Genomic DNA, 26292 nt, shown 5'->3' with positions numbered 1-26292 from the left:
TACTGCATGGCTAAAGCAATGACATGACATATCTAAACGGCATTTGCAGCCTTTGAAAGCTGACAGTCTACAACCAGGGTGCTCACTAATTGGCGCGATCTACTTTTTGAACGTTGATATCGCCGTGATCCATCAACCAGCTGACTACCAGTATCTACCTGTACATCGCAATTGTCCTAGTGAGCACCCCTGTCCTACATCATGCGGTAGCGAAGGTACAAGGCGCAACTCCTCGGCACTGGCGTTATACTTAGAAATGGGACACTAGATGGAGCGGGAATAACAGCTCAAGAATACAACTGAGCCGCATGGACAAGTTTAGCGTTGGAATTGTAAAACAGTAAACGTACACATTTTTCCAAGCCTCACAAAGCTTGCAAGCTTAATAAGAACACAAGAGCAACATTTAATGGTTTCAGAGTGACATAGCGATTTTCCGATTTGTACACCTGACCCATTCAAACAAAAAACGCCAAGTCGATTCCAATTAAGGTCAATGTGACAGACTTGAAATATTCGCAAGACCCCACAGATGTACTCAATTACACGTCAGACACATACATTTTGATCGCACTCGAGCATCACAGCAGACAATGAAACACACAAACCTGTTCCAGTAACTGCACTTTCTTCGTCACATCCAGTTCCTTCGCTTCGAATTTGGAGGTAACGTCGTCTAGACATTTTTGCAACAGTTCTTTCTCTTCGACGTATCTGGAAGCGGCCGTCTCCAGCTCAGTTATTTGGTTTTCGTATTTGGCGGCACTCTCTCGCAATTTCTCATCCAAGTCTGCGTTTTCGGAATACAGATCTTTAACCTTGTTTTCGAGAGCTTCATTTTCTCGTCGCAGATTTAGTAGTTTTGAATTCTGCTCCTCACAAGAGACGGATAATTTTTGAAGTTCCACATTCAACGCTACGTTTTCATTGGATTTAGCAGCACATTCTTGATCTAGTGACTGTTTCTCTTTCGTCACGCTATCCAATGCAGTTTGAAGATCTTTAATAACTTTTTGAAAGATTTCTTTTCCCTTGTCTCTTTCCGATTTCAACAGATTGACCTCTTCCATCGTGCTCTCCAACTGTGCCGAAAGCGTATTTTTATGAACCTCCAAAGACGCGTGCGACTCTCGCAGAGTTTCAAAAGTAGCCATCAAATCTGAAGCGTCTTTTTGGTATTTTCGCAATTCCTCAATTTCAGAACGTAGAGACGAGTTCCCTTCAGAAAGTTCCTGCACTTTTGCAGAAAGCTGTGATTTTTGTGTCGATACAGCCACGAGCTCTTCATCCTTGCTTAAAATCAATGTCTGCAAGGAAGCTACCTTTTCCTCACTAGCTGTATGATCTTGCTGTATTCTGTCTTCCAACGAAGAGGAATTAGCGGATACCTCGTTAACATGCGAAATAAGACCTTGATTTTCTTCAAGCAAAGATTCACGTTCCTGCTCTATTGCCGCTAACGAAGATTGAAGACTTGCTATTTTGCCATCATATTCTTCCATTCGAGTTCCAAAATCAGTCGCTTTTTGAACAAGGTCTTGACATTGCGCTGACAATTCCTTATTTTCCTCGACTAACCGATCGTTTGAGGAGGTTACCGCAGAAAAGTCATCTTGCAGCTTGCAAAACTGCATATTAAGACGATCATACTCGACGGACGTATCATCCTTTTCTTTCTTGATTTGTAAATTGAGAGCGTTCAGATTATCGATTTCTACTTTACGACTCGACAGTTGCTCCGCGGTGCTTGCCTGTAGTTCCTCGAGCTTACTAGCAGATTCCCGACACAAAGTTTTCAATTCAGACGCTGATTTTTCTAAATCTTCGCAAAACCGGCTTTTTTCTTCTAATCGTTTTTCAAGAACGCCGATTTGATCCAGTAGAGCGCCTTTCTCAGACTCTGCCCGTTGTAATTCTTGTGAATTTATCGATAACTGACGTTCCCGCTCTTCTTGGGCAGACGTAAGACCTGCGATTTCATTTTTAGCCTTCCGTAAACCTTCTTCCAGACTTTTGTTCGTGGACATCAGTGTTTCATTAGCCGATCGAATATCATCCATACCATCGAATTGAGATTCCAGGTCCGATTTTTCTTTGTTAGCAGACGTTAACCTTTCCTCGAGATCCCTTACAAGGTCTTGCTTCTCTTTTATCATCTCAAGAGCTGTTTCTTTCTCTTCCGTTAAGGTTTTCAATACCATCGTCTGCGCCTCCAACTCCGTGGACAAAGTTTGTATACGTTCTGTGTTATTATTCAAGTCCCCCGTCAGCACCAAAATGTGTTCGCTCAGTTTTTCCTCACTCATATTCTTATCACGTTCGAGCGATTCCAATGCGGTGACAAGGTTGCCTTTTTCGTTTTCCAAATTTCTGAGAGTGGCATTCAGCTCTTGCGATACTACCGTGCTCGACCCTTGCAACGTTTCTAATTGATTTTGAACGGATTTCAATTCATGGTTCGAGGAATCATAAAGCGATTTCAGAGCTTCAAGTTGTTCCTTCGAGCTCAAATTCTCACGTCGGCTGTTGTCAAGTTCCTCACTCAGATTCTGACACGTAGAAACGTGTCGTTCTATGTCTGTTACCAGATTTCTATTACGCTCACTTAAATCGGCGCACTTTTCTTCATATTCTTTTATAATACTTTGTTTGGTCATCTCAAATTCTTCCAGATTTTTTTCCGCAGTTAATTTTAAATCTTGCAAGGCGATCTCCGCCGATTTCAACTTATCACTAGATTCATGCTCTCTCTTAATAGTGTCATCCAACTTCAGACTTAAATCGCTCGCTTGATTTTGCAGAGAGTCAATTTCAGCCTTCGATTCCTGACGACATCTTTGTTCGACCTGTTGCAGTTCCTTCAAGAGATCGTTGCGCTGTTGGTTCCAAGTCGCAGTCAAAATGTCTTCTTTGCTGGCAAATTCCTCAATCAGTTGAGCATAATCGTCGTCAAGATCGCGAAGCCTGGCGTTGAGTTTATCTTCCTTCTCTTCCAAGTCTCGTACGCTCTCTTTCAAGCTTGCATTTTCCGCTCGGGAAGACTGCAGCTTTTCTTCGTGCGTTTTCATATCAAGAATCAAAGATTCGTTTTGCTTTCGCAAATTTTCGATATCAGATATCGCTTGAGAATGTTTGTCCTTAAGATCGTTGTATTCTTTCTTCGTACTATCGCTATTGAAGGAGGAAAGTTCACTAGCAGCACCCGTGGATTGATTTTCGAGAAGTTCTTTCTCTTGCAACAGTGAATTCATTTCTTTGGTCTGCTTTTCAAGCACCTGTAGACACGTGCATAATAAATGCAAAACTAGTGATACTTTAAATTACTACTGATGTGTAAAATGGTGAGTGTTAAAACAACGACTGTAATAAAAGTGAGGCATTCAAATTAGCCTCAACCATAGCATCTTACCTATAACCCTGATCCTAACCGTCACACAAGTCAAGCCAACCAAATCCGAATCAAAGGTAATTCCACCCCGAACTCGCCATTTTTAATGGGTTTCTACTTTGAATGACTCGCTATTATAATACTCGCTATTTCGAATGCTGATATTCCCGTGTTGCAAAATAATTAACTACACGATTATTCGGCAAAACTGATATATCGTACTGTAATATCTTGTCAATAATTATTTCACATTATCTGCAGGATTATAAACATCCATAACAAGGATGCATATTTGCACTACACAAAATGCAAACACATCGTTGATGCTCATAAACGCAACTCGCAAGGTATGCTTGGACTGCTTATTTTGCGATTGGAAAAGAAAATGGATGCCCATGACTTGTCGCTAAAGTTACCTTTGTTTGTGAGTCTAATTCCATCAGCACAGTTTTCATTCGTTTTTCGGAATCCAGTACGAGTTCGTCATACAGTTTTTTAGTTTGCGCCAACTCATCCGTGACACTTTTCACAGTTTCTGAGATAAAAAAACAGCGCAGTGCGCATTTCTCATTGAATTGGGCTATGCGTAAGATTCCGGGAGCATACCTTCAAAATTGTTCACAGTGAGTTTGAATTCTTCTTCTTTTAATTGGAGAGCCTCTGAAGAGTCTTGCGCGAGGGCTTGCCACTTTTCAACGCTTTCCTGCAAGCTTCGAACCTTTTCCTGGAGCGATAGTAGAATTCGGCATCACAATGCATACATCGAGGTGATGAGACTGGACTTAAACTGACAATATGCATTCGGATTTCAAGAATTTGAAATTATTTCGAACGATTGTTACATATTCGGTGAAACTCGATTAGTATTTGCATTTGCCACTGCAAATATGACATTATGACATAGATAGCATTATTGTACCATGTACATGCCAAATTTGGTTGAAAATGTGTCGGCAATGAAAAACTTCAACTACGTTACCTTCAGAGTCAAGCACTCCTTCTGCAGAGCATCAGTACGCTCAATAGACTCCTGCTGTTGAAGAGACGCAGACAAGTCCCTTATAATATTATCCTTCTCTGCAATTAACTTATTTTTCTCTTCAAGCAACGAGCTCGGGATCTAAAACCACAATAAGTTCAATAAAACCTTCACAAAGACTTCATCACGTGTTGTAATATGTAAGATCATACCAAACCGGCCTGCGATAGACTTCCGCTTCTCTCTTGCGATTTCAAGGCTTCCTGCAACAACTCTTTGCTTTCCACAGTCTCCCGAAGTGTCTGCTGTAATATGCTGATTGTCCTGCGCAATTCCTGTGCAAAGTAATCGCAGAAATTCAATCAGATTATAGCGAGATTGCACGATTTAAGGTTACATATCGATCGAGGGTCGTTAATGAAAATACGTTCGGAAGCTCGCAAGTGCCGGACGCTTTATACCGTATTTATTTAATCATGTCCTGGACAGATCGTGTGGCCCATGATACTTGAGTTTGACATTGTGCACCAAATTTAATTTGTAGTTAGTTCTGTGGCGAGACACGGTGACACGCACAGGTGGTCAAAGAAGTAAGCATTTGCATTCAAGTAGAAATGGAAGTGACACCATCAATTTCTAAAAATAAGAGAGTAGATGTAGAAGTATCGATTCCCTAGACATGACAAAACTACTTTAATGCCAGCTTTGCAAGTTTAAAGAGTAGATTTAGCCGAGATGTCGCATACTTCATCACTAATTAGTATATCAGATGTATGCTACCTTTGATGATACCTCTTAGCGGCTAACACAAAATAACTAATGACACGTTGAATAGGTGCAATTTACAAAAATATATCCAGGGGCTCGATACAGTAGCAATCTGAATCAAGTAATGAGTACCTACCCAAAAATACTTTTTTTACTTTACAAAGCACATAGTGTAGAGAGTAGATTAGCTATAAAAAGCGCCATGTAGAAGTGGAAGTGGCCTGGATATATAGTGCAGCACTCTCATGAATGTTTCGATCACGTGTATATATCGCACCATACCATGACGCGATTACGTACTTTTGTTACACCGAGTTGTAATTTACCTCGAGTATGAAAGTGTTTTACACATGTGACTCGAGGATATTCATTGCTAAACCTACCTTGCATCCACATCTGAATAAAGTTTGTATGTCTTGAGTACTATCTGTGGATTCAAGAAGATCCTATACGCACAGAACAGGACTTCCAAGTTATGTAGCCAGTCAACTAAACCTAATACCTTGGTTAGCTCTACTTCTACTTCAGGAATAAGTCCCAAAATCCCTGCAATAGCCAATTATAGTGAAAGTAAAAGTATGAAATCCCACTTGACTACTCCAAAGAAGTAAAAGTACTTGGTTACTGACCACCTCTGGGGCAATATACGCGAGAGAAATGTCACCTCATGTTCTTGAACTTTATCCGCAGCCTCGTCTTGTAATAGCTGCAAAACTTTCTCTTTTCCGGACATCACTTCATCTTGTTCGTGCATTCTCCTTTTCAAAGTGCGCAGAAGCTGGGAATTGAAGGAGACATGCCAAGAGCGCAGAATTCAGAGCGAGACTTGGATAATATAGAGGAGGGTTTGGTGACCTTTTAGCTCTGCGGACCGGTCTTCAAATACACAAATGTTCTACATTGAGCATTTATTGAAGCTCGTACACTATAAGGCCCTTATACAGTGTGACCTTTGGGCTTATTATACCCTTGACAAGACCTAAAAATGCATCTTTCCCCACCTATTTGTTGGAGGTTTCGCACTTGTTGCTGCAGATACAGTAAGTCCAGACTCGCAAGATGTCGGATGACATAAACGGCATCAAGGATTTTAATGCTTTTATGGCAATGTCAGGGTGTTCTGGCAGGACTTATCGCAATCGTCGCTAGATTCGTTGTATTAAATGTAACTTTCATGCTACCATCATCAGACTACCATGGATTTGAAAAGGAACGGTATTCGATTCTGGAAAGGGTTGTTCCGACATACGAATGATGTAGAGCAGCGGTTCTCAACCTTTTTTGACACGCGCCCCCCTTGGCGATGGTCAAAAAAATTGCACCCCCCCTGACATTTATCGCCACATCAAAAAGAGCACATCGTCTATTACAGAGGTGGGCAACCTTTATGCTAATCATGGCCGCATTTCGATTACTTATGTAGCCTAAGGCCACGTTCCAGGGCATAGCCACAATGATCGATCTGGACGCAAAATACCTCTGGTAAACTGTCCATATCCATTCCCGGTGAACTCCGGTCTATTCTGCTTTTCACAACGGCCTATTGTACGCACCGAAATCGCGAGTGGCAATGTTACGAATAGTTGCCGGGAGTGCATATTGTAGCGCGGAACGCGAAAATTTTTCAGAGCCGCGAATGAATTGTTATTTCTTGACGATTCCCATTACGGCTCAGATCAAGAAGGGCACAACTGTTTTAGAATTGAAAAATGAAGTCTTGTTGAATTGCGCGGAGCGCGAAGAAAATTTCAAGATTAAATAAAATCTCTCGAAAATTCGGGAGTGAATTCGTAATTGCAAACGGCCGCCAACACATACTAATTGAATTAGGCGTCGACGGCCGCACAAATTCCCTTCTACGGCCGCAGATTGCCCAACCCTGATCGAATAGTATACATGAGGTATATCTTACGGCAATTTTTAATCCGCATTCCAGTTGTTGAGGCTTTTACATTGCTGACAAATTTACCTAAACTTGTTTGAAAATAACAAAAAAACATTGAACAGGACATCAATTAATTTCAGGGTAGGTTGCACTGAGACTAATCCTGATGCTAGTAGTGACTACAGAGAGCACAACTTCGTTCTGTCCTGCCATGCTAAAATTGATCAGGTTTGGAAATGAATTAAATTGTGTTGATTTATAGCCTAATTGAGGGCGAAACCGGGTAACCTACATTGCATCTAAGTCTGTCTTAGGCAGTGCAGTTCGCCAGCTATAACAGCAGCTACCTAGCGCACCGAGATTTAGGCTACTGCCAAAGCTATAAAGTAATGAATGACTTGCACGTAGGAATTGCTCTAAATCTTCAAAGAATATCAAAAATTTGCTCAAATGAAGTTAAAGTCAGCCTATACTCCGTTGAGCGCGACTGCTGGAGTTTGAGTTTGGCAAGCTTTCTAGAATACGAAATAAGTTCAATCTTCAACAATCGTTATTCCAGAATGGTTGTGAAACACATGTTTAGTCACAATTTATACAGACTTTGTCAATTTCTCGCGCCCCCCTGAGAGCCTCCCGCGCCCTCCAAGGGGGGCGCGCCCCCCAGGTTGAGAACCCCTGATGTAGAGGGTGAAAGTTTTCCAGAACCACTCCTTCACTAGTTCCCGATAAACAAAGTTCAGGTGCACAGTGATACAGGGAAGATTTGATACCTCATCTTGCTCCTCATTGCCACTCATGATATCATCCATCTGGGTTTTGTGTTCTCTCTTCAATTGCAATATATGCGCTTCCAGGATGGACACCGTTCCTTCTTTGTCTTGAAGTCTCGATTGCAGAGATACTACCTGCAGCCAAAATATGCAGTGGGTTTAAAAAGATGCGGCAAACATGATGGCAGAATCAGATATTTTCGGAGATGCACATGAATTTTGATTAGAAAAAATAACGGAATTTGGGTACACGACTATTTGAATCTGAACTTGAATTGTGAATTTAAACGTGGAATTTTCATTGATTTTAACGCGACTTCCGAGTAAATTCGAGTCAGTTCAGGATTTGAACTTGAACTATCACACGACGCAAATTCAATTCGAGATTTGGACTTGGATTTGATGTCAATTCCAGGACACAATTTCAAATTGAAAATATTATATCCGTTAATCTTCAGTTATTTTTACCTATTCAAGGTAGGGGCCCTGACAAGTTTTCAAATTTAGGATCCTTGAACACAACCACCAACAACCCAATCCGATCTACAAAAGACAAACAGTCAGAGTACACAGTACTGCTGCTCAAGTATAAATACAACTAATGCGGTGAATTACTACTCAATCCCAAATAGAAGCAACGATTTCCAAGACGTGTTGAACTACCGTAATTTTCCGAATATAGTGCGCCCCTATGTATAATACGCACCCTTAAAATGACGTGTATATTCTGGGAAAAAGCCTGTACCCATGTATAGTACGCACCCTGCATTCGCAGTACATGAGTACATGAATAGTTGCGATTTAGTATTCGATGTTGTTCTGTTTTGCGATGTCACTGTCGAACAATCGTGACCTAACGATCGCTAATCACAATACAATTAACGGCATTGTCTCTAAACGAGATTAGATAATCGCCAAAGCCTGTGAGGTCGGCGACGCGATAGCTCAGGCTAGCGACACACGGCATCTTGCGCACGTGGCCTGTTACAATTAAAGATGCGATTGCTCAGGCCAACGGTTATCTCGGGCGCACCAGTCCTGTTGGAGATGCGACTGATTACGCAAGCGATTGTATCTTGCGCACATGGCCTCTTGTGTAATGTGTATGCGATTGTTAAGGCCAATCATTGACGCTATGAATCAACAAGGATTGCCGCGCACGCTTGTAGCAATCAGCGACCTAATTTTGCTAGCGTACAAACGGAAAACCATCTCAGCAAGAGATCGCAGCAAGAGATCGCGTGCTTTGCAGACGGCTCTCGTTAATTAGAAACACGCTTTTCGTTAATTGGCAACACGCTTATCCATTTGGCAGGGCGTTACACTCTATAATACGAATTATGGGGCCCAATGGCTAGAGGTGATGCGCGATTTAAACAAACATGAAGAAAGGTGTGATTTCAAGTTTTTGATCGAAGGATTTTTTTTCAAGGCTTGCTGTACCCATGTAGGGCAAAAAATCGGTAAAATTTTGCGCATTATACATGGAAAATTACGGTACTTCATACTTTGTCCTTGATGTTTTTGCGGCATATACACCGACTCGTGATATAGGCATACATACACACGATCTGTGCATATGCATACCATGACTGCATGATGTACTGTACATATGTCACTGGACAAGGAAGGTGCAGATATAGCCTGGTAAGGCTTTTTAAGTCTTGCACCACCCCTCCATGCTATCCCGGTAATGCCGAGCGCCAAGCGCAGAAGCCATGGATACCAGTATTACTAATCAGGTCATGACTGCATGATGTACTGTACATATGTCACTGGACAAGGAAGGTGCAGATATAGCCTGGTAAGGCTTTTTAAGTCTTGCACCACCCCTCCATGCTATCCCGGTAATGCCGAGCGCCAAGCGCAGAAGCCATGGATACCAGTATTACTAATCAGGTCATTGGTCTGACCCGGCCGGGGATTGAACCCACGACCTACCGATCAAGAAGCCGGACGCTCCGCCATTACGCTATCTTGTCGGTGAAATCAGGAGATATGTTATCTGGGTTCCCATAGACATGATATAATATTAATTTGATGCTGCAACGAATCTGTATACCTCCTCGGCCAGTTCCGCAACGTTGTCTTGAAGATGACTCAGCCCGGTGCTTCTCTCCTCCGAGACCATAGCCACTTTCTCTTCTTGCTGCGCCACAGTGGTCGTTAATTTATCGAGCAGTAATTTCTGCTGATCGGACAGTGTTTGCGTTTCGATCAGTTTACCTTGCATTACCTGAAAACACGGAAGGCATATAACAATAACAACAGTCAACAGACAATAACAACCAGCCGGTACAATTAAATTCAAAAATACATGCACATTGCATATGCACTGCTTCTTGAAGATGAAATACCAAAATGTCTAGTGCACTCGAACTTCTTTTGGGACTCTCACGACTTGTAACATAAAAAGTTATGAAATTCAACTATTGTGATGGCCAATACCGCCTAATATGTGTCGTGTGTAATTGCGCCACTACCCCAACAAAGGTACTCTCTGCTCGGATAGATAATTGTCAATCGCTTATAATTGAAGAAACTAGACGTGTAGACGTGTAAGAATGAAGAGCATACCAGACAACAGACTGGATAGCCCAATCAATATTTCAATATCAACCACCCATTTATTCGTGTAACAAACCTGCATCTCCTCGTTTTTTATATGAATTGCGTTTTGCAGCTCTTGAACTTGAGTGGAAATAGTACCGATTAGCTCATCTTTATTTGCGATAGACTGAGTCAATTCTTCTATCTTCCTGGCATCCTACAAATTCAATACGATTAACAACGAAAGATCACATCCACGGTGGATGAGGGCACAGGGAAAATATTAATGAATACACAAACACGGAACACAAAACACTTTACCGCAACTATGATTTAAAGTAGAAAGTCGATTTTGTGGTGATAATTTGTAATCTGCAAACACACTCAAACAAAATTGCTGGTTGCAATTGGCCTCTGACCCTCTGGGTATCAGCTTTACGGTTATATTTAATGCGGGGTGTTAGCTACGTCTGGACAAAATGAAGTGGATGGGACATAGATATGGTTACAAGTAGCATTGATAAATGGTCCATTCATAATCAAAGACCTAATGCCAGGGTTGTAACCAAGTCACAAGTTAATTTGACATTTGGACTCGAGTCAAGTCGAGTCCTTTTCAATTCGCCATCGAGTCTAAGTGCGAGTCTGAGTGCGAGTCTAAGTCATAGTGTTTACTGTTCAGTGTCGAGTTTATGTCAGGCTCAACTCACTTCTGTGAAACTCTTGGGTGATATCAGAGGCTTCTGATTCATAATACACACATTGTTCTCACCCTAAACACACGAAACACAGTTTCCGGGCCGATTTCTAAATTATCGGTCCCAATAGACGAGACTTGGATAGGTCATATAGAATGTGTGGAGTCATATGACTTGGTTTAGTCATGCGCAATGACTCGAGTCCAAGTCGAGTCAATACACAAATTGACTGGAGTTGATTTCCATTTTTAAGAAAATGATTCAAGTCATTACAACCCTGCCTAACACCCTTAAATATTAGGATGCACCAACTTGTTTTGACACAATGTAAACCGGGGTAACTTTGGACTTAAGAGTAACTTTGGACACTAAGCAGTAAAAGATTTAAATGGTTATTGATGGAAAAGGGTTGCCAGTGGATGTCCGATTCTTTTTCATGAGGCAACAGTACCACAAGTAGTCTCAATAAAAGGTGGATTCATTTCACTACCAGATAAACTTGACCCAGCATTGATGAATTAATGGCAGGGGTCAATTTCATCAAAATTGATAGCTGTTAAAATTCTTACAACCAAACATAGATGACATGTGACTCATAGATTCAACACTTGGCAGCAGATACCTCTAACTGGTCTTAATCCATCGCAAATACCTCAGTGGGCTCACCTTTAGATCAATAGAAGAAAATGTGATGTTCAAAGTTGCCCCCTCAAATGTTATCAGAATGGGGTAACTTCGGACAATGGAAAATGTGATATTTAGAGCTCTGGAAAGTGGCTGCTTCATCTGTGTCAAAGTATATTGTCAACTATATTTGTTATGACCTGCCTGATGGCTTTTTAAAATGGAAGGTGAAGGTTAATAAATTAAGACTTTGCCAGAATACGAAAAAAAATGGGTAGGCAATAAGCCGGGAGATTGTAATCGGGTGTAAGCTACTTTAAAAACTTGGCACATACTCTTAAAGATACGCTTACTGAATATGGCATACCGTAAATTTGACAAAATATATCCACCAGAGGACATAGGAAAGGGAAAATGCATCTTTTTAAGAACAGTAAAATATTTTAAATCAGCAATAGCCTAAATCAGGCTCACATTCCTAATTTTTGGTGTCGATAGCTGATGCCGCCAGTGGGACACCCCATTATCACCATATGTTATTTATAAGTCCTAATTGGGGAAGACATGAGGGGAAATTGAGATAAGGGGGCATTAGCCTTAAAAAAATACCTAATCTTCAAATTGTTTTTAGGGGGTGATTAGGTAAAAATCATGCAATAGGCCAGAGAGAGGTATCCTATTTTGTTTCAGTTTTAGCCACTGCTCTCATCAACTCTTACCAAATAAGCCTCCTTTAAGAGGTTACATAAACAAAAGAGTGTAAAGACATACAAAAAACTACATTGTCCAAAGGGGTAACTTTGGACACGGATAATTTACAAAAATAAGGTACTTATTTATGACCATGAAGATTTTGGATTAGCTAATTCTAATCTTTGCTCCAAAACCCCTGAAAAACACATCACTTGCCTCCCCTACACTCTAGCATTTCCAAGATATAATGGAAATTGTTGAAAATTGTCCGAAGTTACCCCGGTTTACGGTAGTGACAGGTCAACAGAAAAGCAAGATAATTTGGGGATACTCAGCACACTCAATGCCTACATTGTTCTCGGACACATCAATACTATTTGCAGCTGAGCGAAATTTCAGTGGCGACCAGGCAAGCTGTTGGCTATTGACTCAAGATGTTCAATATAATAGCTGAATTTCGAGAGCTGAGCCAACCTGTGAATTTGTTGATGCAGCCTGCTCTGTTTGTTTGCCTTTTCCATTGGCGTCTTTCTGCAGATCTGCTATTTTCTGATCCTGAAACACAGACATCAGACAGTCACAGCCGCAAGGTGACAACACCCCGCTTGACGTCAGAGGTGCTGTGTATAGAGATTACTAGCCAACCTGTTCTCTTATGATTTTCAACTGTTGCTTAATAGTACTTTCTTTTTCGTGTAGAGATTTCTTCAAATCAGTGTTCCAATCATGTTTCTGATAAAAAATGTGACTCAAAATCAATTCACAAAATCTAACATAGATGGCAAAGCAGAGATATGGTTTGATGGATGTTAACACAGCGGTAGTTAGATTTACAACCTAGCTAGTTTATAGCTGATATATCATAGTGCATGAGCTATGTTTAAAAATATGATATTTAGCCTACATCCCAAACCAGTGGTTCTCAACCGCTGGACCATGGCAATGGCAAGTTTCCCGTCGATCCGCCAAATCTATTTTAATTTTGTATCGCAATTCCAAAATGCAAGAAGCTGGGACATTGTCTATTAATTACAGGAATGAAACATTGTATATCAACAATCGTATCACAGAATATGACGTCACCAGCATGAAAGAGAGAGCAAAAGGAGGTCGAGTACCACCTAAAAATGGAACATTGAACGCACTCTCTTTCATGCTGGTGACGTCATATTTTGTGATATGATTGTTGATATACAATGTTCTTTCCAATTCTCTACTAGTTGCTGGCGATTACCCCTGACGAGTGTCAGCTGAAAATATTCGGGTTCATTTCAATATGAATATACTATTCAATTCTAAATCAATACTTTAAATACCGTCATTTTCTACTTCCACTTGAAGTCGATTTGGCATGACTTAGAAATGACTACTTTTGATTGGAGTTCAGTAGAAATTTACATTTCTTCTTCTGCTACTTGAGTACTATGACCACCTCTGACAGAACTACATCAAATCACTCTCCTGTATCTATGAGATTTGGTCAACATACTAGCCAGATTTTTTCAGCAGTAGCCTACCATTTGTCTAAATAATGAAGGTGATCGTGAAATCATTGCAAATCGCACTGCGGGGGCACATACGCGCAAAATAAGGGGGATGATATCATTGCAGCTGACTACCTGCGATGCTTCCTCCGACTTTTTGGGACGAGCGCTCAATTGCTTGCTCAGTGAAGATATCTTTGCATCCTTTGCTTTCAATTGCAGCTTTGATTTCGATAACTTAGACTCGGATTCCTGAATGCAACGAAGCAAGAGTGGATAAAGTCCAAGGATCAATCTGGTGCAAGGAAGAATTTAGACAAAGAAACCCACCCCAACTCGACAAAAATCACAGATTGGAACAGAGTTACAATTTCATGAGCTAATTTGACTGCAATATAAAGATAAAGTAACAGTAGAATCACCTCTGCTAGAGCAACTTATTGGATATATACAATTCACAAATGTCTAGTGGGCCTACCTTCAATGCATTGTTCTTCTCTTGCACTTCGTCATCTTTGGATCGAATCAAATCTTTCAGTTGACTAACCAAAGTTTTTAGCTGTACAAGTTCTTCGTAAGGTTCCATTGCCAGTAATTTTTCAAGGTCACATCATAAACCTATTCTGATAAAATTTAAAAAGGACAGTATGTATGTAAAGTCTACCTTTATTGCACCGAAAAACGGTGTCTTTATCACAGTTGGTTCACTCGTCTCAAAGCGATGTACAATACAAATAATACGGCTCGGTAAAATTCGAACATTTCGATTTCATCAACACAAATGCTTCAATCATGCTGTGCCGGTAAAAAACAATACCAACAACAGTGACAGTTGGACACGGGTGAGTCTATAATGGAAAAAACGGAGTCCATTTCATGTTAAAAATATGATTGAGAAATGTAAAAATACGTGCAGAACCATCAAAGCACTGGGTTATGAAATATTATTTTGCCGCCCTCACAGCCAGTAGCGAGTTGTAGATATTTTGGCGAGAACTGCGTGCACAAAACCGGCGAGGTGTGGCCGAACGATGACTTTATAATGTGAGATTTGGACACTTCCGGAATTAAATGCCCCTTTTTATTGTTGCCAGCATGCTTCGACGTTAAAGTTTCGAGCTGCTGCGCCATACATGTTTCGTAATCATGAAAATGAGAGTTGTACGTGGCTAACAACGCCCCGAATCCGAAAGGAAACGCAAAAAATTTACCGCACGTCGAGAAAGACGCTTCTTCGATGTATTCTCGACCTTGGTCATGATCAAATTCAAGGATGTGAGTTTCCAGGCCGCGTGGAAAGCAATTTAAATTCGTGTCCGCATCACACGGACATTCATAGGCATGGCTATAGAAGCGCTTTGTATTTTGAACAACAGTTCGAACCACATCTTCTCCTAGTTGATTCAAGAGTATGGCACAATTCCTAGGATGGACATCGATGGAGTGACTTGGAATGACAGACTCGCCATTATCGTCTTTAGTATAATACAACTCGACGTAATTCTGTTTATTCACGGGCAACAAACGGTCTTCCGGCATTAAATTCTTTTTCGTTGTGCAATACCGTGATTCCAGCTCCTTTATACTTCCAATATCTTTGAACATGGTAAAAACGTTCATGTTATGAACGGCTATAATGTAAGGAATATCAACACTCGATATGTACATGCTCTTTCCATCACCAGACAGTTTCATTCTACACAGCCCCTGGACTGTTAACAATCTTTTCGGCTTAATGGAGCCATTCGAATCAGTTGAGTTGAGATCCCACATATTAACATTACTGTCAAATCCAGACGATAATAACTTCTGAGAAGATGCGTGGTATTCAATATTTTTCACCCACGATGTATGTCCGTTCAACCGATGCACTTCGTGTTGCGAATTTCTGAGATCCCATATCGCTATAGTGCAATCGTCGGAGCACGTCGCAAACATTCGGTCGTCCAAGAACGTCACCAGATTACAGCAATCCGTGTGAGCATTGTCGTTAACACGTATCACTTTTTCAGATATCGGGTCCATGGTGATGAAAGATTTACTTTCGCATGCTGCGATCAGTAAGTTACCAGTTGGAGAATACTTTAAACCGAAGATACCACATGGTTCGATAAGCTTTCCGTCAAGCTGAAGTTTTTTCTTATTGCTGGCGTACAACCAATTCCACAAATAATCTTTCACCGTGCTCTGATAGTATCTGTGCGACCGAGAATACGGGTGAAATCCAACCTTCCTTGCATTCCAATACCTGTATATTGAGTTTTGAACAGCATCCATTATACTGAGCTGAGGCCAATGCTGAAATCAGTGAAAGTGAAATTGTTAAATGTTATTTTTTAATGCTTTAATAAAGTGAAAGAATGGAGGCGATGGAACGCTCCGCATATTATATGAATTCTTCAAAGTGACAATGTCGCACGTACGTTCCTGCAGGCTGCACACAGTAGCACAGACACTATAACGTGCACTCTTACACAATCAATGATGTGATATAATGTTATGAGAATCAGTTGGAAAGCTTAGAGTGACTAAATGTGACAATATGAATGTAGGCTACTGTTCCTTGTATTATTCAAATTCGGTATGAAAGATCAAGGGAATCGGTGTCCTGTGCTCACACTATGTTTCATTCTTTGTAATTTTTTATTAAATTACTTTAGCTACGAGAATCTTCACTGCTCACCTGTTATATTAGGCAAAACGTATGGCATAACCGAGATTCCAGTAGGGCAGGAGGAACTGTGATAATGCCACCAACCACCATAGATCCGAAATAAAATACTTCACTGGAATACAGGTATGGTATATATCTTAACATCTACTATCAGTACATCCCAGTCTAGTTGAGGCAATGAACGAAGAAGTCTGGATAAAAAATCTATGGGCATAACGTTGCCTCAACCCGCCTATACTTTCGTTGACCACTACCTGCTACCATACAACTACTTGACACGAATATGTGGACGCGTTGTCCCTAGTGTATATAGACTAGTGAAGTGGAACGAAATCTTTGTTTACAACTTGCAACCATAGTGTCCTATATGGTGTCGACCAGAGATGAGCGGATTTGAAATTTCTATGTCCTAATCCAATCCAAATCCGAACCTTCAAATCCAAATCCGAATCCGAATCCATAACTTTTTCATATTCAAGTCCATGTCCAATCCTAATCCGACTCCAAGTAGAAGTTCAGTTAAAATACTGATTTATGCAAGGGAGGAATTGGAAAATTTTCTTTCACAACCAACGATTCTATAGATTCAAGATAACTAAGTAACCATAAGTACATTAATAACTGATCTGAATGAAGTTTGTCGCCATTCGCCACACGACATTTCAATCTCCCAGAAAATAGGTGAATCCAATCCAAATCCTAATCCGTTCTGAAAAAGATGTTTAATCCAAATCCAATCCAAATCCGACAAAATTTCACAAATCCTATTTTTTCAAAACCTAATCCTAATCCATGCTCATCTCTGGTGTCGACAAGCAAATCGCACGGTTCAATGAAATTGTATCACGTCACAGTTTCCATTTGGCTACAGGCAATTTGACGGTGATTTTTGACCGACTTGCCGAGCATTAAATTTGATGAATCGGGTATCAATCGAAAGCTGACGCTGTACTGCTTGCGAAAATATAAATTTTATTCCACTCATGGCCCTGGAACCCCCACAATCAGCCCCCAATTATTCATTGTCGAGTAGATTGGCAGTGTGACGCAACAATGATGTCTGGCGAAACGAGAGACTCGCTCAAGAGCAAGGATGCGGCCGAGCGGCGAGAGTGGGATCAGCTGACGTCGCGGCAATAGCGATGTGCAAACGCGCGACAGAGAAACGCTGCGCTGTTGATACTTTTTCTATGCGTTTCGGTACAAGCGAGCACACACCAGCCTTTCCTTGACTTGTAAGGGTAGAACTGGGTCCACGGAATGTATTAGGGCCCTACCAATTTTCGCGCAATATCCTTCAGCTGATAGAGATATGTAGGCTACGTCTAAGTAGTCTACATTGGATATGTCAGATTATTATGATATCGATTGCCTTAGCCCGCTTGTTGCGTAGGGCTCCAGAGATGCGTGGCGCTGTTGATACTTTTTCTATGCGCTTCGCTAAAAGCGAGCACATACCAGCCTTTCCTTGACTTGTAATGGTAGAACTGGGTCCACAGAATGTATTTGGTCCCTACCAATTTTCGCTCAATCCTTCAGCTGTTAGAGATATTTCTAGTAAGAAAAATATACTTTCAAGTAATAAGATTCACTCAAGACAGCAAATTTAGATAATGTAAATATATCATATTGTAGTAATACAATTATAGTGTTGAGTTTTCACTCTAGTCCACATAAGCACCACGTCGGTGACCTTGCCAAATTCCGAGAAGGCGAAAAAGTGCAAACTCTGTTGGGCCGAATGGACAATGGACATTCAGTTATTCACAGATGCGAAAAAAATACTGCAAATCCGTATTACGTAAGTTACATTAGGAATATATATACAGGCTGCAGAATGAATATAATTCAAATATCTGTGATACCACTGTATTACTTTTGACGCAAAAGGTCCCCGGCATTCAAAAAAACTATTTGGTGATTGAAAAATGCTAAACCAACTTCCAACGTCAACGTTTATAGTGATATCAGATATATTCCAGTGAAAAACAAAGGTATGAATTTGGTGGTAACATTTTGGAATCATTTAGCAGGTATGGCCCGCAAGCTTTCTAGTAACGGATTGAATCCGGACAGCGATACCAGTTTAATTCGACACCCCTGCTGTTAAACTTTATTCAACAATCAACATTTTACCTGCTGCATTCGCGGACCAAGTCCTACCCATACGGATCAAATAAAAGCTTGTAATGTATGCTCATGCTCAATGCTCCCTGCTCACACTTAACCATAAAAGCGACTATAGAAAGTATCGACACCCGCCATCAACAGCGCGACGTGTCTCTGGAGCCCTACGCAACAAGCGGGCTAAGGCAATCGATATCATAATAATCAGACATATCCAATGTAGACTACTTAGACGTAGCCTACATATCTTTATCAGCTGACGGATATTGCGCGAAAATTGGTAGGGCCCTAATACATTCCGTGGACCCAGTTCTACCCTTACAAGTCAAGGAAAGGCTGGTGTGTGCTCGCTTGTACCGAAACGCATAGAAAAAGTATCAACAGCGCAGCGTTTCTCTGTCGCGCGTTTGCACATCGCTATTGCCGCGACGTCAGCTGATCCCACTCTCGCCGCTCGGCCGCATCCTTGCTCTTGAGCGAGTCTCTCGTTTCGCCAGACATCATTGTTGCGTCACACTGCCAATCTACTCGACAATGAATAATTGGGGCTGATTGTGGGGGTTCCGGGGCCATGAGTGGAATAAAATTTATATTTTCGCAAGCAGTACAGCGTCAGCTTTCGATTGATACCCGATTCATCAAATTTAATGCTCGGCAAGTCGGTCAAAAATCACCGTCAAATTGCCTGTAGCCAAATGGAAACTGTGACGTGATACAATTTCATTGAACCGTGCGATTTGCTTGTGTCGACAGCATATAGGACACTATGTTGCAACCATTGCGCTTTCGAGCGGTCATCAATATGACGTCAGGGCTAGGGTTAAAGGGGCACTGCAGTCTAAAAATGATGTGGTCTCAAATTGAAGGGCAAACCTAAAAAAAATTCTTCAGAACGCCAACGTAATGGAGCTGCAATTTATTGAAATTTCCAGAAGAACTTCACACTCCAGCAGTCACCAAGAGATCGAACTTTATATAGTTGTCAATCTTGTCATCCGATGTTATGAAGGAAATATGTCGTATACACGCCAAGGTGGTTTAGATACCGCGTTCAACGGAAGATGTTCAGTCAGGAGATTTATGTCAAAATAGGGCCTAGTATTCCATTTCTGTTGTGTACGACATATTTCCTTCATAACATCGGCTGACAACAACTATAGTCACTCAAAGTAGAGAGAGAGAGAGAGAGAGAGAGAGAGAGAGAGAGATTTATTTCTTCGTCAACCGGAAGAAACAGAATGAGTATGCAAAAAACACTCAAAACAAAAAACACATACAAAATAATGATAGCGTGTAACTGGCTCATCTATGATTGTAGGGTTACCATATTTTGGAATCGGGAAAGGAGGATACTTTTTCTAAATTTTCAAACTTGGATACCGGAGGTAAATCTTGAAAAATGGTGAATTTCTCCCACTTCGCGGATGTTGACTAAAAAAATAAACATCAACTTTCTCGCTCAGCACCCAAAATACAGTTTTTCTGTCAAATTTATAGGTGGTTGACTAAAAAAGGGTCAATTTTCCGGCTCAGCTACCGAAATAGCCGCAGGTGCGTTACTTCAGTGCTGATTTACTGAATCTCAGTCGAATTTGGCACTATATTTAACGATAATTATCAAAAAAGAGGACAAAATCTCAAAAAGGAGGACATTTTTAGGCGTCCTCGGAGGACATTTTCAAAAACCTGAAAAAGGAGGACAAATCCTCCTAAAGGTTGACGTATGGTAATCCTATATAACGGTATAGACGGGTGCCGGCGATATGATCCTTACGATCATCATGTCAAGCCTTTGGGGTTAAGAAATATGTTTTACGGCACCATAGATATCCCGGGTTAGTTACCTGACGCAGTAATGACTTGGTAATCCTGTAAGTGTAAAGTAGCCTATAGAGCAGGGCCTCTTAAACTGGTGTCAACTGACCATTCAGGAGTTCGCTAGAGATACACTAGCTGGACCCAGGGCATCGAACTGTACGCACTTCTATACGTGTTGGGGTATGATTTAGGCCAGGGGTCGCCAACTCAAAATGGGTCGCGGGCCACTTTTCAAATTTCGTAGCGGCCGCGGGTCGCAAGTATTCAATATCGATATAGGCCTAAACTACGCAACAACGTTTTAAAACTCAACGTCAGTACAAGGCCGTGCTACCTAACATAGACAATGGGCATAGTGACCACAAAAGAAGTAATATTTTATTAAAGGAATACAAATAGTATACAACAAAAATCATTATCATCAAGTTCATTTTATTTTGAGCTCTGAGCTGTGCACGATACCTGGAAACGCTTTTCAGCGACCAAGTAATCGATATTGGGGCTAGCGACGTTACTAGCTGAAATACCATCTCCACGTTAAGCTTGACCTTGCGGGGAAGCCCTAAGCCAGTGGTTCTTAAACTTTTTTTATACACGCCCCCTTTATGATACTGAGAAATCTCGCTGCCCCCTTACCGTCATATCACAAGATGCAGCCAGAATGCTAGCAATCTCAACGGATAGTTTGATGGCATCGAAGGTTATGATTGGTAATTGATGAGAGAATTCTATTATATGAATTCCGGACTATACACAAAATTTGAATTTGATGTAAATCGCGCGAAGCGCGAAAAGTTTTTTCAGTTGATCACAGCTCCGCGCCCCCTTTAGATGCTTTCACACCCTACAAGAGGGGCGCGCCCCCCAGTTTGAGAAACACTGACCTATGCCGTTTTCCAAACGTATCGGTCTTGGCAGTGCCCGAGCCATTGCACGTCAAGGCAATAGGCCCAGCTTATTCATATCAGTTGGTTATTCTCCCTCGATGGAATGCTGTTGACATCGCGAAAGCCAAAGCCAGTGACGAATAATGATGTCGGGGACCGGAGAATAGCCGTATTTTGAAACAACAACAACCGTGTGTTGAAACTGTAGTCAATTTCAGCATTTCAAAATGGTTTTCTTAGCTTTCTTCCTAAATTTCAAATCAAGTCGCGGGTTGCAAAATATGATCTCGCGGGCCGCATGCGCTATGTATCTCTGACTTCGCGTAGTTTTGGCATGCTTCGAAAATCGCTACTTATACTTAATTGAGTACGAATGCAAGACATAACTTCTACTTGAGTACAAGCAATGACTACTTGTACCGCCTCTGGTATTCAAGTAGGGTAATTTGCAGTGGTGGTCAGTGACGAAGTACTTCTAGTTTTTTGGAGTACTCAAGTCGTTTTCCGCTATTTGAGTAGCCTACTTACTAAAGTAGATCCAATTTCCCGCTACTTCTACTTCGTAATATTATGTGATATACTTACTTACTTCTCACTATTTTCGGTTTGTCAAGTAGAAGTAATTTAATCCTCCAATCACAAAGATAGCCTGAGGAATTTCGCTTCGCGCACAGTGAACTGCTATGATTTCACGAACGTATCGGTAAATATAATTTAGGTAGCGGGTTGCGTGGTTCCGTTCACACCGCATTGTCGTCCATATGATATATTTCATCACATTAAATACGGCCCATATCATAGCGTTCGAAACTACCATTTCGCAATCTAGTATTTAGCTATCATATCGTAATCTAGCAGCCCATGCATGCTGTGTTCTAATCTGGAAAAGTGAACTATGACTTTATTTTAGCTTTACACCTGTTTTAGTAGATCACAGCCGAAAATTTCTTCCATTTTGGAAGTACTATTTATATTTTTCTTTCAATTCCTATCATACTTTGAGTTCTAATTAGTTTCAGTTCTTTTGTCTGGAGAACATACATGTTGGAGTATAAAAGCAAGTGTAGTAATGCCTCTATTTTCCGAAAATAAAGCTACAGTATATTGCATTTTACGACCAGCCTTATTTTCTATTAACGTTTAGTAAACGCACATGAGTAGTTATATAGATCGCTCGTGAGGTGGGTGGGGCTCTTATGGGCCCGCTGGTGACTCGCCGCGAAACTCGTGTTGGTGATTCGCCCTTTTCGACCCCCCCTATCGCTGGTGAGTTGCCATGTGTTCTTATGGTGCGGTCGTGATTCGCCCTTTCAGGTATGGGCTGCGTCGGTGACTCGCCGCGAAAACTCGTGTTGGTGACTCGCCTTTTTTACTATAGGCGGTGGCGGTGATTCGCCTGTCATGTATTCTTACGCGGTCTCTGGTGACTCGCCATGTGTTCTTATGGGTGCGGCCGTGAATCGCCCTTTCGGGTATAGTCAACTCTCGCGCTGTGTTGAATATGTATCAAGTAAATAGTCACGTGATTGATTCTTAGATAATGTGTATATTACAAATTATTAAATATGACCGATTCGAGTTAATCCCAACGTTTACGGTGAGTGCGACAATGATATATCGTTATTCTTATGGCGGGGGTGGCAAGCGGCTATTGCGTCTTATGGTGAGGGTGGAAAGCGGCTATTGTGTCTTGTGGTCGCAGATCTCTGGTGATTCGCTGAATGAACCTTTGTTAATGTGTATATCGTAAATTATTATATATGATGTAGTTGAGTCGCGACAAATGACCGATCGTGTTCTAAGTCTTTCCTCGCTATTGATTGCTAGCTGGATAATACTTTCAGATCGGGTTATTCGCACCTTGTATACCGCTGTTTCGCACCTACAGAATAGTCTGCTGTCCACAGTCGTGACTTCACCGCGATAGCACAATATTCGCAGGTAATATTTCCGCAATAAGTTTGTCACAGAGCCGTCGCACAATATCCGCGTTCACAAACTAACACTCCAAAAAGGTGTGAAATATTGGTAAAATCCCGCGATCGCTCACAAGATAATACCTAAGACATAACCATCGCTTGCGACTCGCTGTTACATACATGCCGATCGTTGACAATGTAATATTTTGGTAATTGGTTTGCCACAGAGCCGGCGTAGACGGTGACTCAAATATCAACAATAGCCGCGTTCACAAACCAACACTTCAAAAACGTGTGAAATAGGTTACAAATCCCACGATAGCTCACAAGATAACACCAAAGACATCACCATTTCTCGCGTCTTGTCATTACATACATCCCAATCGCTACAGTGTAATGTATCGATGGTTGTTACTATCAAGTAATAAGTCATGAATAACAGTACCAGCGCAGACCGTGATTCGAAAACCAACAATTTGACACTTGCCCGCGATCGCTATATGTTTCATGCCTCTCGAATAGTGGCTGACTTTAGTTGCGTGATAAGATCCATGAAAATATTCAATCAATGTGTTAGTTTGTCAACTTGAAATGTAACTCACTACACAGATCAAGTTGAATCGTATTTGAATGTATTGACTCGACCCAACTCAAATCCTTTGACAAATCCTATTAACGCAATCTGTTGAATCGAACGTAACCTGAATATTACTGACACCAACATTCACCCACATCGGATCATTCACACATTCCGCGCCGCTGTTTTAACAGTTATAGAATCAATACCAACTATCTCTAACCCGATAATATTCAATCATTTTGGTAATTTACCAACTTTAAATCCATTCGCGGATGGTAAATCCAGATAATCCAAAATGAAATATTTGGACTTTGACATAGTCTGAATTGAAATAGATTGACAAACATGACTAACAACTTTCAACCCAGTCATATTTAGAGATTATACACACATTGATTCGAAACAAGTAATGAAACATTACAACTCTATTCGCGACCTGTCTTTACGTTTGTCAAAGAGAGTTTCAGAAATATTATCCCTATGACATCTCAACATTTTAACATCTTGCCATCAACAAAAGAGTAAAATACAAAAACCTTGTCAAGTCAATCCGTTTGTAACTCACCGAACCAAAGCGAAAAGTAGAAAAGACTACGCAAGTAATCACCACAACCCACAAACATATCAAGTTCGGTTTTAGGCATATACCACCAACTCGTCTTTTTTGTTCAACTGTAAAAGTCGTTACTATACCGCAAGACCAAGAAATTACTATGCGGTATATTTTGTAAGACAAAAATAATTACTTCTCGGTGTCGGCGACTTGAGGTTAACATAATATATTTGAGTATACGACATTTGAAAGTATGACCATCGTAGTTTCTTACAATCGAACGCAGGTGTTATATCGAAAATTATCGTGATGTAAACATAAGGATTGTCACATCGATTCAACATATGAGATTTCGTAATGGTCTATCATGACTTGATTATTAAATTATTCGCGTTAATTAGACCCGGCGTTGTGGTAAAGGTTATTATGACAGCAACAAACTTTTCAGTACCGTTGTTATTAACATATTGAGTTGTAAAACTATGCGTGTCTGAAATGTTCTTTAATGGAAAATTATTCCACCTTGGTACATACCACCCTGCGTATCGCGGATATCAGAAAATATTTTACAAATGTAATTGTCTCCACTAACCAAGACTAAAGATGAAACAACAATTTCCTTTGTTAAACAATAACCGGTACAATACTTTATCATCGTTATCAGCAGTGAGAATTGAAACACTTTCGCACATTATCCGGTGTCAAGATATCACACTGGGTGAATTGACATATAGCCGCTTGATTAATACCTAATCCATTCGCACCATTTCACATACTTTGATCATTACAAAAGTAAATTGGAATATGTTTGCTAGATGCATTCAATTCAGTTAGAAATATCTGGTACACAACAATCGTAATATCAAGGAAGTACTTGCTACGCTGTAATCCACTTAACGTGTTTTGCATTGTTGTTCATTTGTAGTATTGATTGTTTTTGAACCCCCAAATAATAATTCCCGACATGAAACCAAACCGCTGAAAGTCGTTACCATCACAACGAAACAATTTGTACGATGTTTGTCAAATGCATCCTATAGTTAGGTGTACTAGAATTATTTGTGTAACACATACGCCGACAATGCAATCGAAAATTTTTCCGTTGTCATTCGCTAAAGTAAATGTCATCACAATACTCATCAAGCTGTCATCTGTAAATCAAGATTACATCAACTTGTAACTGTATCGTTTAACTACCGGGTTGCATCAGTTTGCTATTTTTGTCATTTAGTGACTGCTAAACATACCAAACGATACACATTCACTTACGAAATACTGTGTTGGTCGTAATTTCCATCATCGTGATAATCGAAGTACATTTGTTTCGAGTTCATAACAACCGACTACTTTTCTATGACCCGATATATTTTTGACAAGTTATGCTTAGAAGATTGGTGCATCTCGCGAAAAATAATATACCACTCATATTGATACTGCTACTCCATCGACCGGTATTTTCAAACGAGTCGATTTTCAACCGAGCAAAATTTATTACTCGAGTTGTCCTGCTTACTATATTTAAATGTAAACTCACCCGTCTTTCAACAACAAACAATGATAAAAAGTACACAAGCAAACACAACAAGTTTTACTTTTGTAGGACACTAATTATTATTCCACGCATCTCATTTCATACTAAGTGTATATGAAAGATATTCATGGTACACGAATATATTCGCTCATGCTACGAACATACGCAATGATTGGTGACGCTTTCACACTATTTCGATTTAGTGTAACAAAAACAACAACAACAATTTTCACTCTCTTGACTTATGAAAACAACAGAAGAACCTTCATTCAATATTTTGTTTTTGTCAACTAGTTACTTTTTCATGAGACCTCCACTACTCTTACAAAAGTACGAAAGATATTTACATCACACAAAGTATCAA

The 26292-nt window shown here is 40.6% G+C and overlaps 2 protein-coding genes across 6 annotated transcripts in view; both read right to left on the bottom strand.

Annotated features, from left to right (window-relative positions):
• Window positions 1–14459, bottom strand: part of LOC145444795 (uncharacterized) — a 44634-nt gene extending 30175 nt beyond the window's left edge. For all 5 annotated transcript variants that reach the window (XM_080322805.1, XM_080322807.1, XM_080322806.1 and 2 more), the window contains exons 1-13: window positions 14318–14459; window positions 13975–14091; window positions 13001–13087; window positions 12830–12910; window positions 10435–10557; window positions 9853–10026; window positions 7791–7925; window positions 5800–5913; window positions 4580–4702; window positions 4368–4508; window positions 3995–4112; window positions 3805–3923; window positions 609–3275 (exon numbers count right to left, since the gene is read on the bottom strand). In XM_080322805.1, coding sequence (XP_080178931.1) covers window positions 609–3275; window positions 3805–3923; window positions 3995–4112; window positions 4368–4508; window positions 4580–4702; window positions 5800–5913; window positions 7791–7925; window positions 9853–10026; window positions 10435–10557; window positions 12830–12910; window positions 13001–13087; window positions 13975–14091; window positions 14318–14425 — 4107 coding nt within the window. In that variant the 5' untranslated portion in view covers window positions 14426–14459. The remainder of the gene's footprint in view (window positions 1–608; window positions 3276–3804; window positions 3924–3994; window positions 4113–4367; window positions 4509–4579; window positions 4703–5799; window positions 5914–7790; window positions 7926–9852; window positions 10027–10434; window positions 10558–12829; window positions 12911–13000; window positions 13088–13974; window positions 14092–14317) is intronic.
• A 1-nt stretch (window position 14460) lies between these two features.
• On the bottom strand, window positions 14461–16698 carry LOC145444799 (DDB1- and CUL4-associated factor 10-like). Its single transcript, XM_080322814.1, has 2 exons — window positions 16523–16698; window positions 14461–16137 (listed from the first exon to the last, which is right to left on the bottom strand). The coding sequence occupies exon 2, from the start codon at window positions 16114–16116 to the stop codon at window positions 14761–14763; it is 1356 nt and encodes a 451-aa protein (XP_080178940.1). The 5' UTR covers window positions 16117–16137; window positions 16523–16698; the 3' UTR covers window positions 14461–14760.
• Between the last annotated feature and the right edge of the window lie 9594 nt (window positions 16699–26292).

The sequence above is a fragment of the Botryllus schlosseri genome, chromosome 8 (assembly GCF_051294905.1).
Source record: "Botryllus schlosseri isolate E-star chromosome 8, Bs_hap1, whole genome shotgun sequence".
Taxonomy (NCBI): Eukaryota; Metazoa; Chordata; class Ascidiacea; order Stolidobranchia; family Styelidae; genus Botryllus; species Botryllus schlosseri.
Note: the sequence above shows the minus strand (reverse complement) of the source record. Positions and strands in the feature narration are given on the sequence as shown.

Coding starts and splice junctions, on each gene's coding strand:
- LOC145444799 (XM_080322814.1), bottom strand. CDS start 16,116: ATGGATGCTGTTCAAAACTCAATATACAGGTATTGGAATGCAAGGAAG.